At 38.8% G+C, this 17,206-nt stretch overlaps 1 protein-coding gene across 3 annotated transcripts in view; it reads left to right on the top strand.

Moving 5' to 3' along the window:
- Positions 1–17,206, top strand: part of rabgap1l (RAB GTPase activating protein 1-like) — a 117,085-nt gene that overhangs the window by 93,435 nt on the left and 6,444 nt on the right. For 2 of the 3 annotated variants that reach the window (XM_030728079.1, XM_030728080.1), the window contains exons 19-20: positions 1,908–2,036; positions 14,527–14,619. In XM_030728079.1, coding sequence (XP_030583939.1) covers positions 1,908–2,036; positions 14,527–14,619 — 222 coding nt within the window. Of the gene's footprint in view, positions 1–1,907; positions 2,037–8,741; positions 8,954–14,526; positions 14,620–17,206 lie in introns of those variants that run through there. The other variant, XM_030728081.1, reaches the window with a different exon arrangement.

Raw genomic sequence — 17,206 nt, forward strand, 5'->3', positions numbered from 1 at the left:
GGAAGTTTGCCAAGGGAAGATGAGAGTGGGTCGTTTGACTGGATTTCAAAGCAAGTCTGGCAGGTAGCTGGAAGACTCAGCATTATGCCGAAAACAGTGTCAATACATAATCTTCTGACTGTGATTTTGTTGCACCGGGGGGCCATTACTGGGCTCTGACAGTGGTACAAGCTGAGTGGCCTCCGCCAACGTCTTGTCCACTTGTCGAAGTTCTGTGGTGCCCAGATGAACTGGATCAGTCTGAACGTCACATGTCGTGGATGTCAAAGTGGTGGCTGCTGACTTGCTGTTTTTCATTGAGCTTCTCTTCACTTCTTTTCCACCTGCCATGCTGAACATCAGTTTGCAGTAGCAGCTGTTCTCGCCTCTTTAACTAGAACCACGCCACTTTGGCTTTTGATACTGACCTCAAAACAGACGTTCCCGTACTCCTCCTTGTCTGCTCCCATCGTACCCTTCACCAGCTCTCATCCAGCAACAAAGAAAACTACTGGAACATTTAAACGACACGCTGGAGTCATCTTCCATCCTGGCCCCGGAGCGGGACCACCCCTCTCCCTCACCCTGTCCCACCCCACCACCATCTCCTCCACACTCCCCACCACCCTCTCCTCCCCCTGTACCAGTCCTGACCCCGCATTTGCCCCTTCCAGCAGTTTGCAAGGCGGTGGAAGATGGAGAGGGAAAGGCGGAAGAGAGAGCCCACAGCAGTCAGGCCTCAGCAGACTCTTTCTGCAGGGTAATGGATCTCCTTGGAATGGGACACCGGCTCTTTGTCCCCAGGCTGCTGGCGGTGAGAGAAGGGATGCTGAACATGGAGTGATGGTTGATTGTTATATTGGGCTGGAAATGTGACATTTGTTGATAATGGAAAGAGTTATTGAGGGTAGAGTATGTTGGGAAAAACAGGAAAATATGCCTTTAAAATGCAAACTCCATTTATTTATTTATCTGTTGTGATGATGGCTTGAACTTTGACCCTTGAAGTCTGTTGAAATTCAAAGTAAAGCTTGCAAGTTCTACTTCTCTCTGTAGGTTATATTGCATAGATCTGCCAGTTGACTGCTTAAAATTGCATTTACAACATGTGGAATGCTTGTTTGCTGTCTGATAATACCCCCATATTTATTCTTGGCAGTTTTTTTTTTCTGTCCTGAACCTCCTTCTGAAATGGAACAAAGCCAAAAAAATGATCTTACAAGGACAAAATCCTATGATAAAACGCTTTGGTCTTTGGATAAATATTTGATCACGCACTTCCGAGGCACATGCTCAAGACAGATTCTAGTGTCTTTGTATCTTTACACCACAGGATGGTGGTATTGTGTCATTAAACACTCACTGACTGATCTCAGTCCCCCCCTTACGTCATCTCTGTCTGGATTTATGTAGTTTAAAAAGTTGATTCTCATTCGAATTTAATCACCAAGTAGAATATTTTAAAACCTCCTCATGTAAGGACTATGAGAAAGTGTGAGGTAGTGTTTTCAGCCTTTGCTTACAGATGATTAAAAGTAACCATGGCTGCTCTGGCTAAACACAAAATACACGTTTTAACTAAACATTTGCATCATGCAGACAAGCAACCGGATAGGTTTTGTCCTACTTTAAATCTGTTTGTGCCTGGCCACATATAAGAGCTAAAATGTCTCACAGCCATAACACATAAGGAAACGTTCTACTTAATAAGTTAGATGTGGAACTGAAGACAATCAGTCTCTTCTACATGTCATCATAAAGTTCATCACTGTGTTTAATCTTCCTGAGTATAAAAATATAATGAAGGGCAGCATTTCAAAGAACAATCTGTTGAACTTTGTGTGCTGCATGTTTAAGTCTTATTGATTATCCATTTTTTCCTCACTCCAACACCACCTCTCCTCCTACCTCTTCATGTCTCCCTCCAGACGTCTAAAGAGGACCTATTGCAGGCGGACTTTGAGGGGGCTCTCAAGTTTTTCAGAGTCCAGCTCCCTAAACGATACAGAGCTGCAGAGAATGCCCGAAGGCTTATGGAGCAGGCCTGCAACATCAAGGTAAGAAAGGAGCTCTACAAACACATCTGTTTAGCTAACAGAACGCCTGTTTATTTTCTAAATTTATTTCTTATCCTAAATTCAATACTAGACTATAAAATGCAGATCATTAGTGCACTGAAAAAGAAATCCAGAAAAAGGTGTACAAGTATGTACAAACAAATGATGCAAATAATGCTAAAGTATTCTTATATATGCTGTATACATCGAACCAGAGGAGTCAGAGGTGCGGTTTTGGCTGCTATATGTGGTTGTAGTTTGTGGTAATTTCTACCACAATAACATCCATAATTTGTACACAGTACATAGTATTTCATAGTATAGCCTATAGTGGTTTATTGCACTGACTGCTGAACTGTTGATGTGTTTACCTTGATTCTGTCACTTGCAGCACACTTTGCAGAGATCAGCTGTCACTAAATGCTGCACTTTTGTAGTACTAGAGATTACTTTGTCTCTTCCATCGTGGAAAGGATGTTCTCGTATTCTGGGTATTAAAAGCCATCCAGAAATGTAAAAAGCATCACTTACTGTGAAGCAGGAAGGAACTGAGCTCTTAGCTGCCAATGAGAAAGCTTTAATGAGGTGATATACTGTGGGCAGAAGAATCTGTGGGAAACCCTGCCAGAGAGGGGAAGCAAATGACTCCCTCCCTCTGTGTTTTTTAACACAGATGTTAAGTATTTTATCTGGAGCTATGAATTGCACTGTACCTTATTATGCTTATTGTCTTTGCTTTTTTTTTTTTTTTTTACTCTGTTTTAAAAAGTCTTTATTGTGCATTTGTTTTGAGCAAATTCTGAGTCTCACTGTGAAGGTATCAGATAAAAGATAGCTTCTATTGATGGCAGTCCTAGTTTTCTTCTAAACTTCCCAGGCCACATTTTCCCTAAAATTCTTCCTGACAAATGTTACGATCCTCCTACTGACCTTAAAAAGACTGCTGGGATTTAGGGAATTTGCTGAGTTCACCAGAGACCATAAGTGGTACGCAGCATATGTGATTTTGCGTGTGTTTGTGTCAGCAGTGCATGCTGTGATACAGGAAGGAAAGAGAAAAAGATGGAAGAGATAATCATCCTCTCTCAGCCCTTCTCTGTTGTTCTCCCCCGTGTGCTCGCTGTCACTCTGCATGTCTCAGTGACATGTATTGTAATATTTTACATTTTCTGCATTTCTGTTTTATGTCTGCTTTATCCAGGAAGGCTTAGGGTGAGTTGGCAGATTGTTAAGTAGAGTTATACTCAAGGCCATGTTGATGGGATGCGGTGCTTTTAGTGGCTACGATTTACTTGTGTCTGTCATGCTTGGCGTTTTTCTGTGTTTTACTTTATACAGGATATCCTGTATCGTGACTCAGTATTTATCTCTAGTGGTGGTTTTAGTAGCATTTTTGTTCTCTTGAGCAATGCTGCAGTAATGCAAACTGTTAACTTAAAAATTTGTATTAAGTCTGAAGAACATAGTCCCTTTCTGTGATATGGAGTGCATTATTAAACCTGCTGGAAACAAAATCCCTCACAGGTAGAGTGTAAAAGGGTGACTGTATTATTGCATATATTCACATCAGTGTCCTCATCACACCATTCACTGAACCCTGATTCTGTTTTGGAAGCATCTACAGTTGATATATTTCTCTACTTTTTTGTGTGTGTATTTCTTTCTTCCTGTGTGGTCAAACATTTAAAGAATTAAGGGCTCTCACACATGTAAGAAAAAGAGTCACCAGAGTCAGTTTGGTAGTTGAATTATTGTCAAAGAACATATGCTGTGTGTGAAGACTCTGTGCAGGCGTACTGTATGAGGAAAGCAAAAAGAGTTGCTGTCTGAATAGGGGGGCACACAGTTGCCTCAGGAAGAGCAGAAACACTTTGTGCCTCGTTCTGCTCATTTTTTTTAAATCATTTGTTGCTGATCTGTGTCTCCCCTGTTGTTTCTCAGTCTTCTTGCGTTGGCGTATTTATTTTTCACACATTTTTCTCTCTTTCCTTTGAGACAACCCATACAAGCTGAGTACCAAGTTTCTTTTTTTTTTTTTTTGGCACCTGCTTCAAACACAAATACATACATGCATAAAGTGGCGTGCAAAAACTTTGTGGTTGTCTTCTGTTCTTGTGACTATTCAGAAGACTGCAGAGATGCACTCATCCGATGAAGAGCCACACAGTACTGCCGTGATTAAGTGAGGGGTAGTGCTGAATTTCTGCTGCATGAAATCTGATAAAGTTGAGAATTTTAAGGTCACCAACTCATTATCATTTTCAAATTACACTCTGACCTGAAGAACACAGGTCAAGGAGACCATGGGGCAAGGAGATTTGTTGTTATATTTATTATCCCAAGTGTCTCCATACATGCTGAAGTTGCATATTTTGTCCTTACAGTTGAGACTGAAGACTGAATTTGAGAAGGTACAGGTGGAATTTTAAAAAAAAGTATGACAGGGACTTGAAGCTTTTTTGCTTTTTGTCCTTGGATGTGACACACAAGACACAAAAAATAAAGCAGTGACTTAACAGAATACTTATGATTTAAACTTCAAACCTCTGTGTGCATTTCTGAAAGATCTTTCTCAACTATGGTTTTCACTGTCATATTGTTAAACCATTTTTAAATTTTAAAATAGATTATTTCCTGTCAATAGATGTATGAGGAATACAGTAAGTCAGCCAGAAGGAGATAAACACAAAAAGGGGTTGATAAAAACCACCATTGCTCTTTACCACCTTCCATTATTTTTTTTTTAACCGCTGAAAATCCAGCCCACTCAGACCAGCTGACTGACACATCACAGCATGTTACATCAGCTTGGAATATGTCACATTTCACACTGCCACATGGAATCTTGTAATCAGCCGTGCAACTTCTAGTTATGTCAGTCATGTCACTAAACATCACAAGCATTTGCGATGCCACATTTTCTTGCACTAATCTACACCTCTTGACTTGTTGTGCTATTAACCATGTTGTGCTTCATCAAAACCTGCCTCACACATTTTTCTGTCTCTCACACACACACACACACACACACACACACACACACACGCACACACACACGCACTGTAATTACTCTGACTGTCCATTATTCATATTTTTTGGCAGTTTGTCAAAGCTGTTGCTGAAACAGTAACTGCTGAACATCTGCTGTCTAGTTAGCTAGATCAAAGATGAAAGAAAAGACCAGGGTGAGTTCTGTTGTTCCACAAATAAGAAGTAAACCATTATTATTTGACTTGACTACCGCTGCTTGAGAAAATGGGCAGAGCAGCCTGCCCAAGCCACCCCCCCCTTCCCCTTACATATTTTCTTCTGTCAGCGTTTAAATCGGATCAACCAAACTCTATAAGCTGCTTAAAACAGTGAAAGAATTCACTGGCACCTTGGCTTGATGAACGCAACGGGGTAGTAGGGTGGCTTAGCCTTTCTGGGGATTATGGGAAGAATTTGAATTTCTAGCCTTCTTTAACATCCTCTGGACCGCAGCTGGAGTGATGACTTTTTAGGACTTTAAAAAAAAAAGAGAGAGAGAGAGAAATGTCATATATTCATTTTCTGCACAGCAGTTCACTGATTAATCCGTGCTTTTGCTCCCCCCCCCCCCCCCCCCCCCCCCAAAAAAAAAAAAAAAAAAAAAAAAAACAGAAAGCAAAACTTTAACAAACTGAGGTGAAAGAAGCGAGATGGGTGTGTATGTATAAAGAGACTGACCGGATAAATTATAGAGAGCCAAAGCTGTAGTTCCTCAAAGAAAGGCTTACAAGGCTGGGTGAAGACTCAGAAGCTGCAAAGACACTTTAAAGAACTTTATATTATGTATAGCAGTATATTGTGAAATGACCATATTAGAGATATTTGAACAATTTAACAAAAAAAAAAAAAAAAAAAACAGAACTGCAAAAGTCTTGAGCCACCCTTCATTTCTTTAGGTTTTGCTAGGCACAGCAGATCCCACACTGTTTCAGTAATGTTGAGCTCTGGGCTCCGTGAAAGCCAATCCATAGAGTTCCACTGTATGTTCTTCTGTCTGGATATCCAGTGTGTTTGGGATCTTCGTCATGCTGAAAAATTAGGCTTTTGCCACTCAGATGCTTTCTGGATTGTGTTGAATGGTGGGTCAAAATCTGATGGTATTTTTTCTGTGTTCATAATTCAGTTTTGACAAATTGAAATGCAGCCCCAAACCAAACAGAACCTTCACCGTGTTTTACAGACCCTCATTGTTGGACCTCTCACTTGACCTCCTCCATAGATATTGATGATGATTTGAACCAAAAATTTCAAATTTTTGATTCTACACTCCATAAGACATGTTGCCATTGATTTTCAGTGCAATTCTTGTGTAATTTGGCATGCTTCAACCTTTTCTCCCAGTTTCACCTCCCTGGTTTTTGACAGCCATCCTTCCATTGAGCCCATTCCTGGTGAGGCTTCAGAGAACAGTAGATGGATCAACTGAAAGGCCAGATGCATCTCCTGTGTCAGCTCTTTGTTGGATTTTTTTCCTATTTCCTAAGGACATGCATTTCAAATACTCATCTGCTGTAGATAGTTTTCTAGGCCATTTTGTTTTGCCCTCCACTTGTCTAGTTTCTTCAGACTTTTTTTTTTAAGGACACACTGTACACTATGCCAGGGTATGCAAATTTCTCAGCTATTAGCTAATACCATTTTAGGCCTGTCAAACTGTGTTATCTTTGGAAGTTTTTATAGATTCAACAAAGAAATTGAAACATGTGACATGCTACTCGTAAAAAATAAGCAATTTAAAATTGGTTCTATGCTGAGTTGTGTGTTATATGTGGACAACACTGGTGGTAGTTTTTTTTTTTTTTAATGTTTGAATGACTCATAGGTCAGTATTAAATATTCCTCTGAAAAAGGACTGAGATGAAACTGAGAGAAAAAGCAGCCAATAACCAAAGAAAAACTTTGAAAGACCTTCAGAAAGCCTGGAGGACTATTGCTCAAGACTACTTTAAAAAATTACAAGAAAGTCTGGCTCCTTGGTAGCAAAATACAAAGGAATGAGTGGTGGTTCAAGACTTTTGCACTGTAATGTACATAGACACAAAAGGTGGATGAAGAAAAATGCAGCTGATTCCACACAGTTTGCTTACTAATTGAGATTTCAAAAGTTCTGTGTAGCAGTAGAAGACAATGACTGTCTGAACAACTTTGCCATTTCAACATCATTTGCAGACTTGGCTCATTACTGTGCAGTGTGCGACTGCCGACTGATCATTTTCTTTTGTCTTGTGTAGCTTGTGAACCACGCCTGAGAAGAACTCCTCAGTTATGACATTTTACTGCAGTGCAGACCCGTAGCAGAGCTGTGGGTTTTTCTTAAAGTAGCGAAGCTACAGAGTATTTCTATCATCAGACATGCTCAAGACAGTTTCTTTAAGAAAACTGTGATAGAAACATCTGCACTGCTTTTTTTTTTTTTTTTTTAACCACAACTTTTTGTCAGTTGGTATTGCTTGTTAAGAGACACCTGATTGACAGTTGGTTGCTAAACAGACAATTCAAGACGATGTTACTGGAGGCATTGGTAACCCTCTTGTTTATTTCCCACCACATCAGTCAACAGCATTCTTCATTCCCATTCTCAGCTTTGTCCAGTCTTATCCTGTGTGTATACACCTTTTGCCTTGGTGTAGATTTGCTAAGTTTTTAATTCACGTGGACAAAAGTTTAAAATGTGCCCAGCGAAACTTGACAGGCCATTTTATGGTCTTTGTCTTAGACTGACTCCTGAATATACATTAGCTGCCGGCTGCTTAGCTGGTAAACTTTAACTTTTAACTGTTTCCTTTTACTTAAACTTTAACTTTGTTGACTCAGGTAAAAGAGTAATTTGACACCCGTATACTACAAACTAGGCTATATTCCCTTGACAGTTTACCTCTGGCTATTCTCAAAGAAGTCACTCTTCAAATTTATCCCCATGGGGAAAAAATAATGCATTAAAGATGCATAAGACTGATAGAAAATTAATAGAAGGGCAAACTGTAGACTCTCTGAAAAAAACCTCTGTTTTTTATGAAGGCTGATGCTCCAAAGATACTTAAACAAAAGAAATACAGAGAAGTTAAATTGTTTATGCATATCTGGGTTGCCATTGCAACAAAGAGTTTCACGTGTAGAATTTAACTCTGGGTCCTTTCAGAGGACTTTGAGAGTATTCAGGCATCTTCCTGGACAGTTGTGAATTTGTTTTCACTTCACTTCCTGGTTTGTACTGTTGGAACGATGTGCAACTCAGAATGTCATGTCACTGTGGTTGATTTGACAACTTCCTTCCTATCTCCCCTAACCTCTCACACAAACAATGTAGATGTGCAAACAAGCCTTTATCTGTATTTTCTTTACCAGCAGCAGGAAAGAAAAGAAAGAAATCTGCAGACTGCAGCCTAAAAAGAGTTTGAGAGATTAAGAGAGGGAGCGATAGCGTGAGAGGCACAAATTAGAAAACGGGCAGGAGCAATAGGGAAGTGCTCACTCATTGGAAAGGAAGAAAAAGCAAGCTCATCCTCCTTTATCGCACACTTCTAGCATTACAGAGAGGGAGAGAGGGAAACAAACAGGTGTGTTGTACTGCTCTCTCACTCCCCCCACCTCTCCTCCTCTCACTGGGCGGGGCTCGACTCCTGAGGGACTCTTGAAGGCAGCCACTCGCCTCCTTCACTCTCTCGGCTAGAAACAAAACCTGTCAGCTGCACTCCTCTACTTTCCTTCTCCACCACTTTCCCTCCTCCTCTCCTCCTTGCTGCCGGGAGCAAGCAAGAGTCAAGATGATGCAGGAGGTGTCCATCATGGTGGCGTACGATGCTCATGTAGTCGACCGACCGGGTGAGGAAGACACCTTGGCATGCTTGGTTGCCCATTCCAGACCCCGCCGAGCTCCCAGACCAGTGGTAGGTCTGTTCTCCTTTTTTTTTCTTTCTTTTCTTTTTTCATCTTTTTTGACTCCTTTTGTCTTCCTTCCTTCCTTTTTTGAGTATCTACTTGTTTGACTCATGTTTCCACGGAGTTATTGCAGGTTTTAGAAAATGAAAATCCGAAAAAGGAATTTGCCTACTACTATAAATTTTTTTCTTTTTCTTTTTAAATCTATTGTTGCTGGTTGCCCATTTCTTATCTTTTTTTAATATAATTTAAAAAAAAAAAATCCTGATAACCCTTGTTTATGTGCAGTGGTGGAAAATGCCAGTATTACTGGATCTTCATTTTTCTTTCTGTGTGGTGAATGGTGAAAACACGTGTGTAAACATGTGGGTATTTGTTCCTTTTGAAAGTGTGTCAGATATTTGAGGTTAAACAGTGTTGTCAGTCAGTTCATGCAGAGCTGGTTTGTGACAGTCAGTTTGTTTCAGTTACTGATCTTAATTTAGAATCAATGGAGACGTGTGTGTGTGTGATTCATTCACATGGTTAATTGAATTTTGTGCCCTTTTTTTTTTTTTGCACTCAGATGTCCAGTTGGTGTTGTCCTTATTTCAACATCCTTTACGTAAGCGCGGTTCACCCTTCTCCTTGTACACACTCCCTTTCTTTTAGTATAATACCCAGTTTGTGATCTCGGCTTGGAGGCTTGGGACCAATTCCATTTTTTGCAGCAGCGATTCAGGTCAGGGATCTAAAAGTGGGCCTGGGACCATTTTCCTGCAGCACCAGGAATCTTAAATTGCTTTTCCTTGGTGATGCACTTTGGAGTCCAGTGGATACGTTAACAACGGGTGTTACTGAAGTGGCCTTCAGCAAGATGATGCACCCTGTGCAGGCTTACTGAACAGAACTGTCCCTGGGATTCCAGAAATAATATAAAAGCAAGACAGAAGATGTTTTACAAGCAAACTAACTGGGAATGCCAGAAGACGCTGCATGCAGTGCAGTTATTAAATAATACAATTGGCAAAATCATTTATTGTTATTTTCTTTATATTTATTTTTTGTTGATCAAACACAATACTCTCAGTCCTTGTTATACCTCAGAGTTTAATGAAGTTCTTAACAGAATTTAAACCAAGTGAGGATGAGGGCAGGTCATATTGGGCCCAAGGCTAAGGCCTGGCTAGCCTTACATTACATTACTTGCCTGTTATGGAGCATTGTCCTGCATACACGTCATGACTTTCTTGAACACAGTTTACTACTTCCTGTACTGTGTCTGGTGGTAGACTTAGGAGATGATTTTCATTTCATAACATCACATCTCCACACAAAGGTACAAATAACCATACCACTCTCAGTCACTCTCCTTCCATCTGTCCATAAAACCTTTAAATAACCTTGTGCTCAGGCGTTTCTTGGCCCTTCAGTTCTTGTGTTTCTGTTTTCTTGTCTCTGTGCAATTGATACCTTGTACTTTTGGAAACTCCAGTTAAGTTCCAGTTCTGGGATATTTAGGACTGGAGAATAATGGGTTCCTGTGTGCATTTTGATTTTTTTTCAAGTTCCAGTTAATCCCTGCCTTTTCTTCTCCGTGCATTTTTTTTTTTCTTTTGGCAACCCTTTGATTATTTGACAAAGAGCACTGATTGTCCTTTGGTCATACTTCAGTTATTAAACTTTTTAAATCTGAAAGGAATTTTATAATCCTTGACTTTTTAGGCAGTAAAATGTCTCTTTTGACCCATTTTACCTTATTTTAGCTAATAATTACACACTCATCATAATATAGGGTGTGACTCAGTTTAGGCCAAAACCTTATCGTCATCACACACATGCATATCACCTGACAAATTTTTATAGTGTGGAGTGGGAAAATATGCAAACAGTGTGTATCAGGGAGTATAAAACTCACAGCACCACCCGATAATACTGTTGCTAACTTAAATATATTATGAATGATCTAAGATGTTTTTTTTACAGAGTTTTGCTTACTCTGAATGAAAAAAAGAGATAAAATTTTACATTTCTCTGAAGGAGGTTAATGTCAGGGAATTAAATGAAAGAAAGTTGGGGAATATGAGTGAATCTTGTCATTATTATAAATAAATTTCATGATATTAAAACAAGCTCGAGGAAAATGGAAAGGTTATAGAGGTGGAGTTGCTGTCTGATTATTGCCATAGCAGGATTAAATGTTTGGTCTTGCCGCTTACAGGTAAGCCAGCCCAGTTTTAGGTTGCATTTCATTACACAGTTATGTTGTAATGTTTGTGTGTTTTAGGGGTGTTGTTTGAGGGCTGCAGGTTGTATAATCAGCAGCTAGACCTCAACACATGTGTCTGAAAGATCAACAATAAGAATCCACAATCCTTCAGTTTAACTAATGATAGTTTGGCTGACTCATAGTGATAAACATTATGTTAAGACACAAACAAAGTTGAACATTCATTAGTAATACAGGACCTCAGTCACTGTAAGATAAAATGGCAAAAGCAAAGGTAATGCAGAAGAATTTTACTAGCAGGTGTGCAGGGTATCCTTACAAAAAGGCTGTCTAATGTAACCAGAATTCAGCTGGGCCTGAATTTTCCACCTTATTTATGAAACATTAATTAAACATCAGGGAGGAAAAGAAAGAATGCAGTGGCAATTTGGATAGCCTGCAGAAATCGATGTCAAGCCATTGCATCACATACTGCAAGTTTGGAAAATATGACACGAGTAATGTTTGTAGTTGGTGGTTACTGGTTGGGTAAATTATGTTATAGAGACTGCCTGTATTACATGATAATGTAAAGGAAAATGAAAGAAACATAAGCGAGAGGAAGGTGGGTTTGAAACAGCAAATCTGAAGGTGTGTAAAATCTCAGGAAGCATGAGTCATTCCCTCTCTCACGCATTCAGTTTATGTTTAAACAATAATTTATGACTGTTTTATATTCAGAGGTTTTTGGTATACACACAAATCAGCCAAAAGGGAAGTTGGTCCTTTTTAAATATTGTTTTAAGCTCAGTGGCTTTAGAGCTAACTAATGAAGTACTTTGTAAAGGGCTGCTTTTCGTCCACTGTCAGACACATACTGCATAATGTTAAGTTAGATTGAAGCATCAAGCTGTTTAAAAATGCACTTCCAGCTCTGAGTAAAGATTGGCTGTACAATGAATTTCAGCAGCACATCATAGCCTACTTCTACAATACATACAGACCCACAGGGTAAAACTCCATAATGGGAAAAACTGGATTTATATGTAGCTTGGTGGTGTCCAAAATGCTTCACAACACAGTGACTTTGTAATTGAAATGAATCTTCCAACGCTGGTGGAGCTGCTGCCTGTAGGAGAACACCGCGTTCAATTCGTCGTCATTGTTTTGTTACAGTAAAGCGATTATTAACCAGCCTGCAGAGGCCAGGCTGCTCTTTCTTCCCACACAGATAACAACAAAATGAGTCTGAGAGCTGTTATCTGCTGGAGAATTGAGTGTTGAATTGATAACAGTGTGATGTTCATTCACCGTAGCGATTCCCGAGTTGTAAAAGTCAAGGGTTAACTCCGGGGTCAGGGAAGGACAGGTAATGACCTCCCAGGTAGGCTCTCTTGATAATTAGGCTGTCGTGTGTCCCCTCCTCTGGCTTTTAACCATAATTGAAATCTGCAGCATGATTTCTCTTCTTTTCAGCTAATTTACTGCTGCATTGTTGACTCATTTTCCAGAATGTAATATGCAACATGGGCTTTTATGATGTTATATAGTCCAAACATTGTTAAATGTTGTAAATCTTGAGCTCCTTTTTAATAGTTGTAAACTGGCTTGTATATTACTTGATGTCATTTATCCCAGAGAAAAAAAGGAAGAGGAGAAAATATGAAGATTTCAGTAAATTATAATTTAATATCATTTAATTTAATTGTGAAATCTTGTTATGGGTTGTATGATTTTAATTTAAAACAGTGCAGCAAAGAAGTATATTTTAATACTGGGAGAACCTTCAGTTTACCAGATCTGACGTGTTTAATCTAATAGAGTTATTAAATGCTGAAATTTGTTTGTTTTTTTTGGTTTCATGGACCGATGCGCCACACCGTCAGGGAATTACATGCAACAAATATGTTGATTTTATTTTATTAATTTATTTTTTTTGTACAACACATTTATTGCAAGTAAACTGTATCTTTTTCTGTGTTTCTTATATGAACTTTTATTGTGAGTTTTAATCTATTCTGTAAAAATAGATTCACTGAGTTTGGTTCTCTTTTAATCTTTTTGAATGGCACATAGGAAAAAAAAAAACTAGAGTGAAACAGGCATAAGATTACATTAAAACACAACCAGTGAAGGATACACATACAAGTACAAACACACACATGCCAGCCTCAGAGGACGGGTCATGTGACTGAGGTGGTGGGTGCTATGGCAACACTGTTTCCACGCCGGGGAGATAATGTTACCGCCAACCTGAACCACAAACACGCACACACAAACACACACTGACATATCTAATATCCTGAAATGTCATTGAAACTCGTGTTTCGCTGTCTTTTGGTACAGAAAGTACTCTCTGAATTTCATGTATGTGTGAAGTGTACGTCAAACGAAGAGGAAAGCTGCGTTTGCATTATCTACACTGAGTGCAGTTCAATTCTGTGGAGGTCTCGGTTTAAAGCCTTTAACCTAATAATTAATCTCAATAATTTAACTGTAGAATTAGTAGTTTTACCAAGCTGTCATGACTGGCTTTGCAGAAAAAAATGGTGAAATTACTACTATTTATAGAATGGCAAAAGTGCTCATCTCTGTGGCCTTCATGAGCAAATTACCACATCCGAGTTCAGCTGTCACTTTATCTCATCTGTTGCTTTTTTTTTCTTATCTTAGTAAGAATTGGACAACTTAGTGTATCATGTCTATCATGTAGCTTGCAGTGAGAACTGGACGTTTCTGATAAATGAGCATGTTATAACTTGTTGATTTATAGCAGTAGATTGTAAAATGTACTGGGAAGAGTTCTGTGCAGTGTGGGGTTTTTGTTTTATTATTATATCTCATGAAAGTAGCCCATGCTCTCAACAAGATGCAGAAATATGCACTAGATATTAACACAGATAAAAGCAGATTAAGCAATAGAGAGTGGAAACTTTACAGCAGAGCCACAATACCACAGTAGTTCAGCAGCAATATTCAGAGTTCGTTCAGTTAGTTTTGGCTTGGTGTCACATGGTAAATCTGTTGTCTGTTAACAGTAGATGCTATGTCTTAAAGCCTTGTTGATTTGTTTCTCAGCATGACCCCTGACACTGACCTCTGACCCCTCTGCTTAACCCTGTCATAGAATGAATGTGTGAAAGCAACATTAATGCAGAGAGAAGTGGCTGATAGTTCCCACCAAGTCAGGAAGTTGACATGAGAACTGAGAATTACTGACTACTATCAAATTCCTTATTTTGCTTCTCTGCGTCAAGTGAATTGCACCCCCACCCCCACCCCCCACCCCCCCCAAACTCTCAAACAACTGGGATGGGCTGAGATTTTTATCAGGCAAAGTAAACAAAGTCAACATTAAAATAATGATTTAATCAACTTTGCTGTTGTTTTCAGGTTCCAACCAAAAAGCTTAAGAAGTTTGAGAAGGAGTATCAGACACTGAGAGAGAGCCAGCTGCAGCAAGAAGACCCCATCGAGCGATACCAGGTACAGCACATACACACACACACACGCACGCATGTGTAGATATTCAGTAAGATACCTTACTAATCTTACATTTGCTTTTTTTTGTGCTACATCCCTATATTCATCCCACTGGCTAAAGTGTTCAGGCTTAAAGCTGCAACAAACGCACTTGGCTCTTAAAATTCCAGCTTTATTGTTAAAATTAGCCATTCTAAGATTAGAAATCTTTTATGAACACGGTGCTCTTTGGTCTATTTGTGAAACTATTCTGACTACAAATGCCACTTTTCTCACTCTGCTGACTTTTATCATTGTTGACCGTGCTATCAATAAAAAAATTTATTTTTGGGCTGAGCTGCTGGGTGGTTGTTTGAGAGGTTTGGCTGCAGTGAGTTTATCTTTCTCTGTTCTCCATGAAGCAGATATTTAATTATTCTGACTTGAACAAGAACATTATTACTGTATGACTCATGCTCGTCATTTGCAAACCAGTGGGATGACTTCTCCAGTTATTTTAGGAAAGTACTTGCGCATCAAAGTAATGAGTATACAGTAGCAGATGTTATAGGAAAGCTTTAATTGATGACAAGGATTTTCTCAATATTTTTTGGAATTACCTCGACTTGCATGTTTCCATCCACAATTAGCCCAAAACCCAGATGTGTAAGCGTCTGATGTTTCCAGAGTAGAAAACTCAAAATCCACAGCTAGAAGACAGTTTGTGAATGTTCTTGAAATATTCCTGTTGCCTGAAAACATGTCTTAAAAGCATCTTAAGGTTAATGAGCTGCCAGAAACCTGCCTTTGCTCAGCTAAGCATATCTGGCATCATTTCACTAGTCAGTAAGAGAGAATACATAAACATGTAAATCATAAAAAAGATAAAATGGTAATAACAGTAAAATAAATGCATGCAAATAATATAAAAAAAAAACAAATACAGTACTGTTCAAAGGTTTTTATCCACTAAAAATAAAGTAAATGCTACAGTCAGATGGCAGCCTGATGGTGTTATGCACAGGATAAGAATCGGAAGTGCCTAAAACCTCGGCAGTCATGTAGCTGTTTTAAATTTCCAAGTAAAATCATGGAAGTAGCATTTGATCTAATCATAAGATGCAAACAACCATGACATCTTTCATCTCAAGGAAAAAGAAAATCAATCGAATTACATCTGCTTGTTTTTCCTCTAAAGCAGAAGTGACATGTTGGTGTATATGCGGCAGCTTTTGGAGGAAAGGAAGGAAGAGTTTATCGTAGATAAGATGTTGAACCAGAGGCAGATTCTCTGTAAACAGCAGAAAGAATTTTTTTTTTTTTTACACAACAAAAGCACAAAAAATAGAAATGCTGCTGCTTGTGAAATTTCACAGGCAATTCATTTTTATTTAAGAAATTACTTATGATTTTGTTGTTAATATAATTCAGTGTTTATATAAGGCTTTATATCCCAGGTTTAAGTATATACTGGCTTGCTTCTTTTGTATCCAGACCAGGGTTATAATAGTTTTGGATTTTACATTATAGTTTAGTTTTAGTTAGTTTTTACTTTTATTTCTCTAATTCAGTTAGTTTTAATTAGTTTTCAGAGAGGTTTTGCTCGTTTTTATTAGTTTTTATTTTTGGTTTCATGCTTAGTTTTAGTTAGTTTCAGTTAGTTTCAGTATTAGTTTTAGTATTTTCATACCTGATCAGGTGCAAGATTCAAGGCGCAAAAGTGACTATTGTGTAATGAAAACTTGACAAAAGATACAGTTTAAAGAAATATAGTCAACAACCAACTGTTCACAAGACATGCTAAATTTGTGTAATATTAAGGACACACATGAACATCAACAGGGAGAAACAAAGAAAAACATGAACTCCCAAACTCAATAAATTCTACAATAAACTCCACAATAAACTTCAGCATCAGTGCAGCAGATTAATAACGCCTACATGTGGTGTTAAACAAAAACAAACTCTTTGAAGGAGTCAAAGGTCAAATCCATCTGCATCCTGATGTTCTCACCACCTGAAGCTGCTTCTGTTTTGGAGCTAGCTTGGTTAGATGCTGCTAATTAAACCTGCAGGGTCTTTGCGGCCTCTGTACACAACCTACAGAAGTTGCCGACCTCATGTCCGCATTTATGCTTGTGTAGCTGGATTGTGTGTGTTAATTACCTTGTGGTCGTGTGCAGGTGTTTGTACTCAAAGAACCTCCATACGGGACTCTGCCGCTTTCTCGGCAGACCGCAGCCATTACTTTGCGGACCAGCGCGGCGAGCGCACGCACATGCGCACTCACACAGTTGTCCTGTGGCGCTCCCAGCTTAAACTCGGAGAGCGGAAACAATGATTTCATATCAATCCACAAGGCTTAAAAAACCCCCCCAAAAAAACAAGTAAATGAAAGTCAGTTTATCGATAATTTCAGTTAGTTTTAGTTAGTTTTGTAAACTCACAATTCAGTTTTAATTAGTTATCGTTTTTTCCTTTTAATTATAGTTTTTATTTATTTCAGTTAACGACAATGTTTTTTCAATTTCAGTTTTCGTTATTTCGTTCGTTTTCGTTAACTATAATAACCCTGATCCAGACAGATGTACTTTTTTCGTGCGTGCTTTTG

This window comes from Archocentrus centrarchus, chromosome 4, assembly GCF_007364275.1.
Source record: "Archocentrus centrarchus isolate MPI-CPG fArcCen1 chromosome 4, fArcCen1, whole genome shotgun sequence".
NCBI classification, from domain to species: Eukaryota; Metazoa; Chordata; class Actinopteri; order Cichliformes; family Cichlidae; genus Archocentrus; species Archocentrus centrarchus.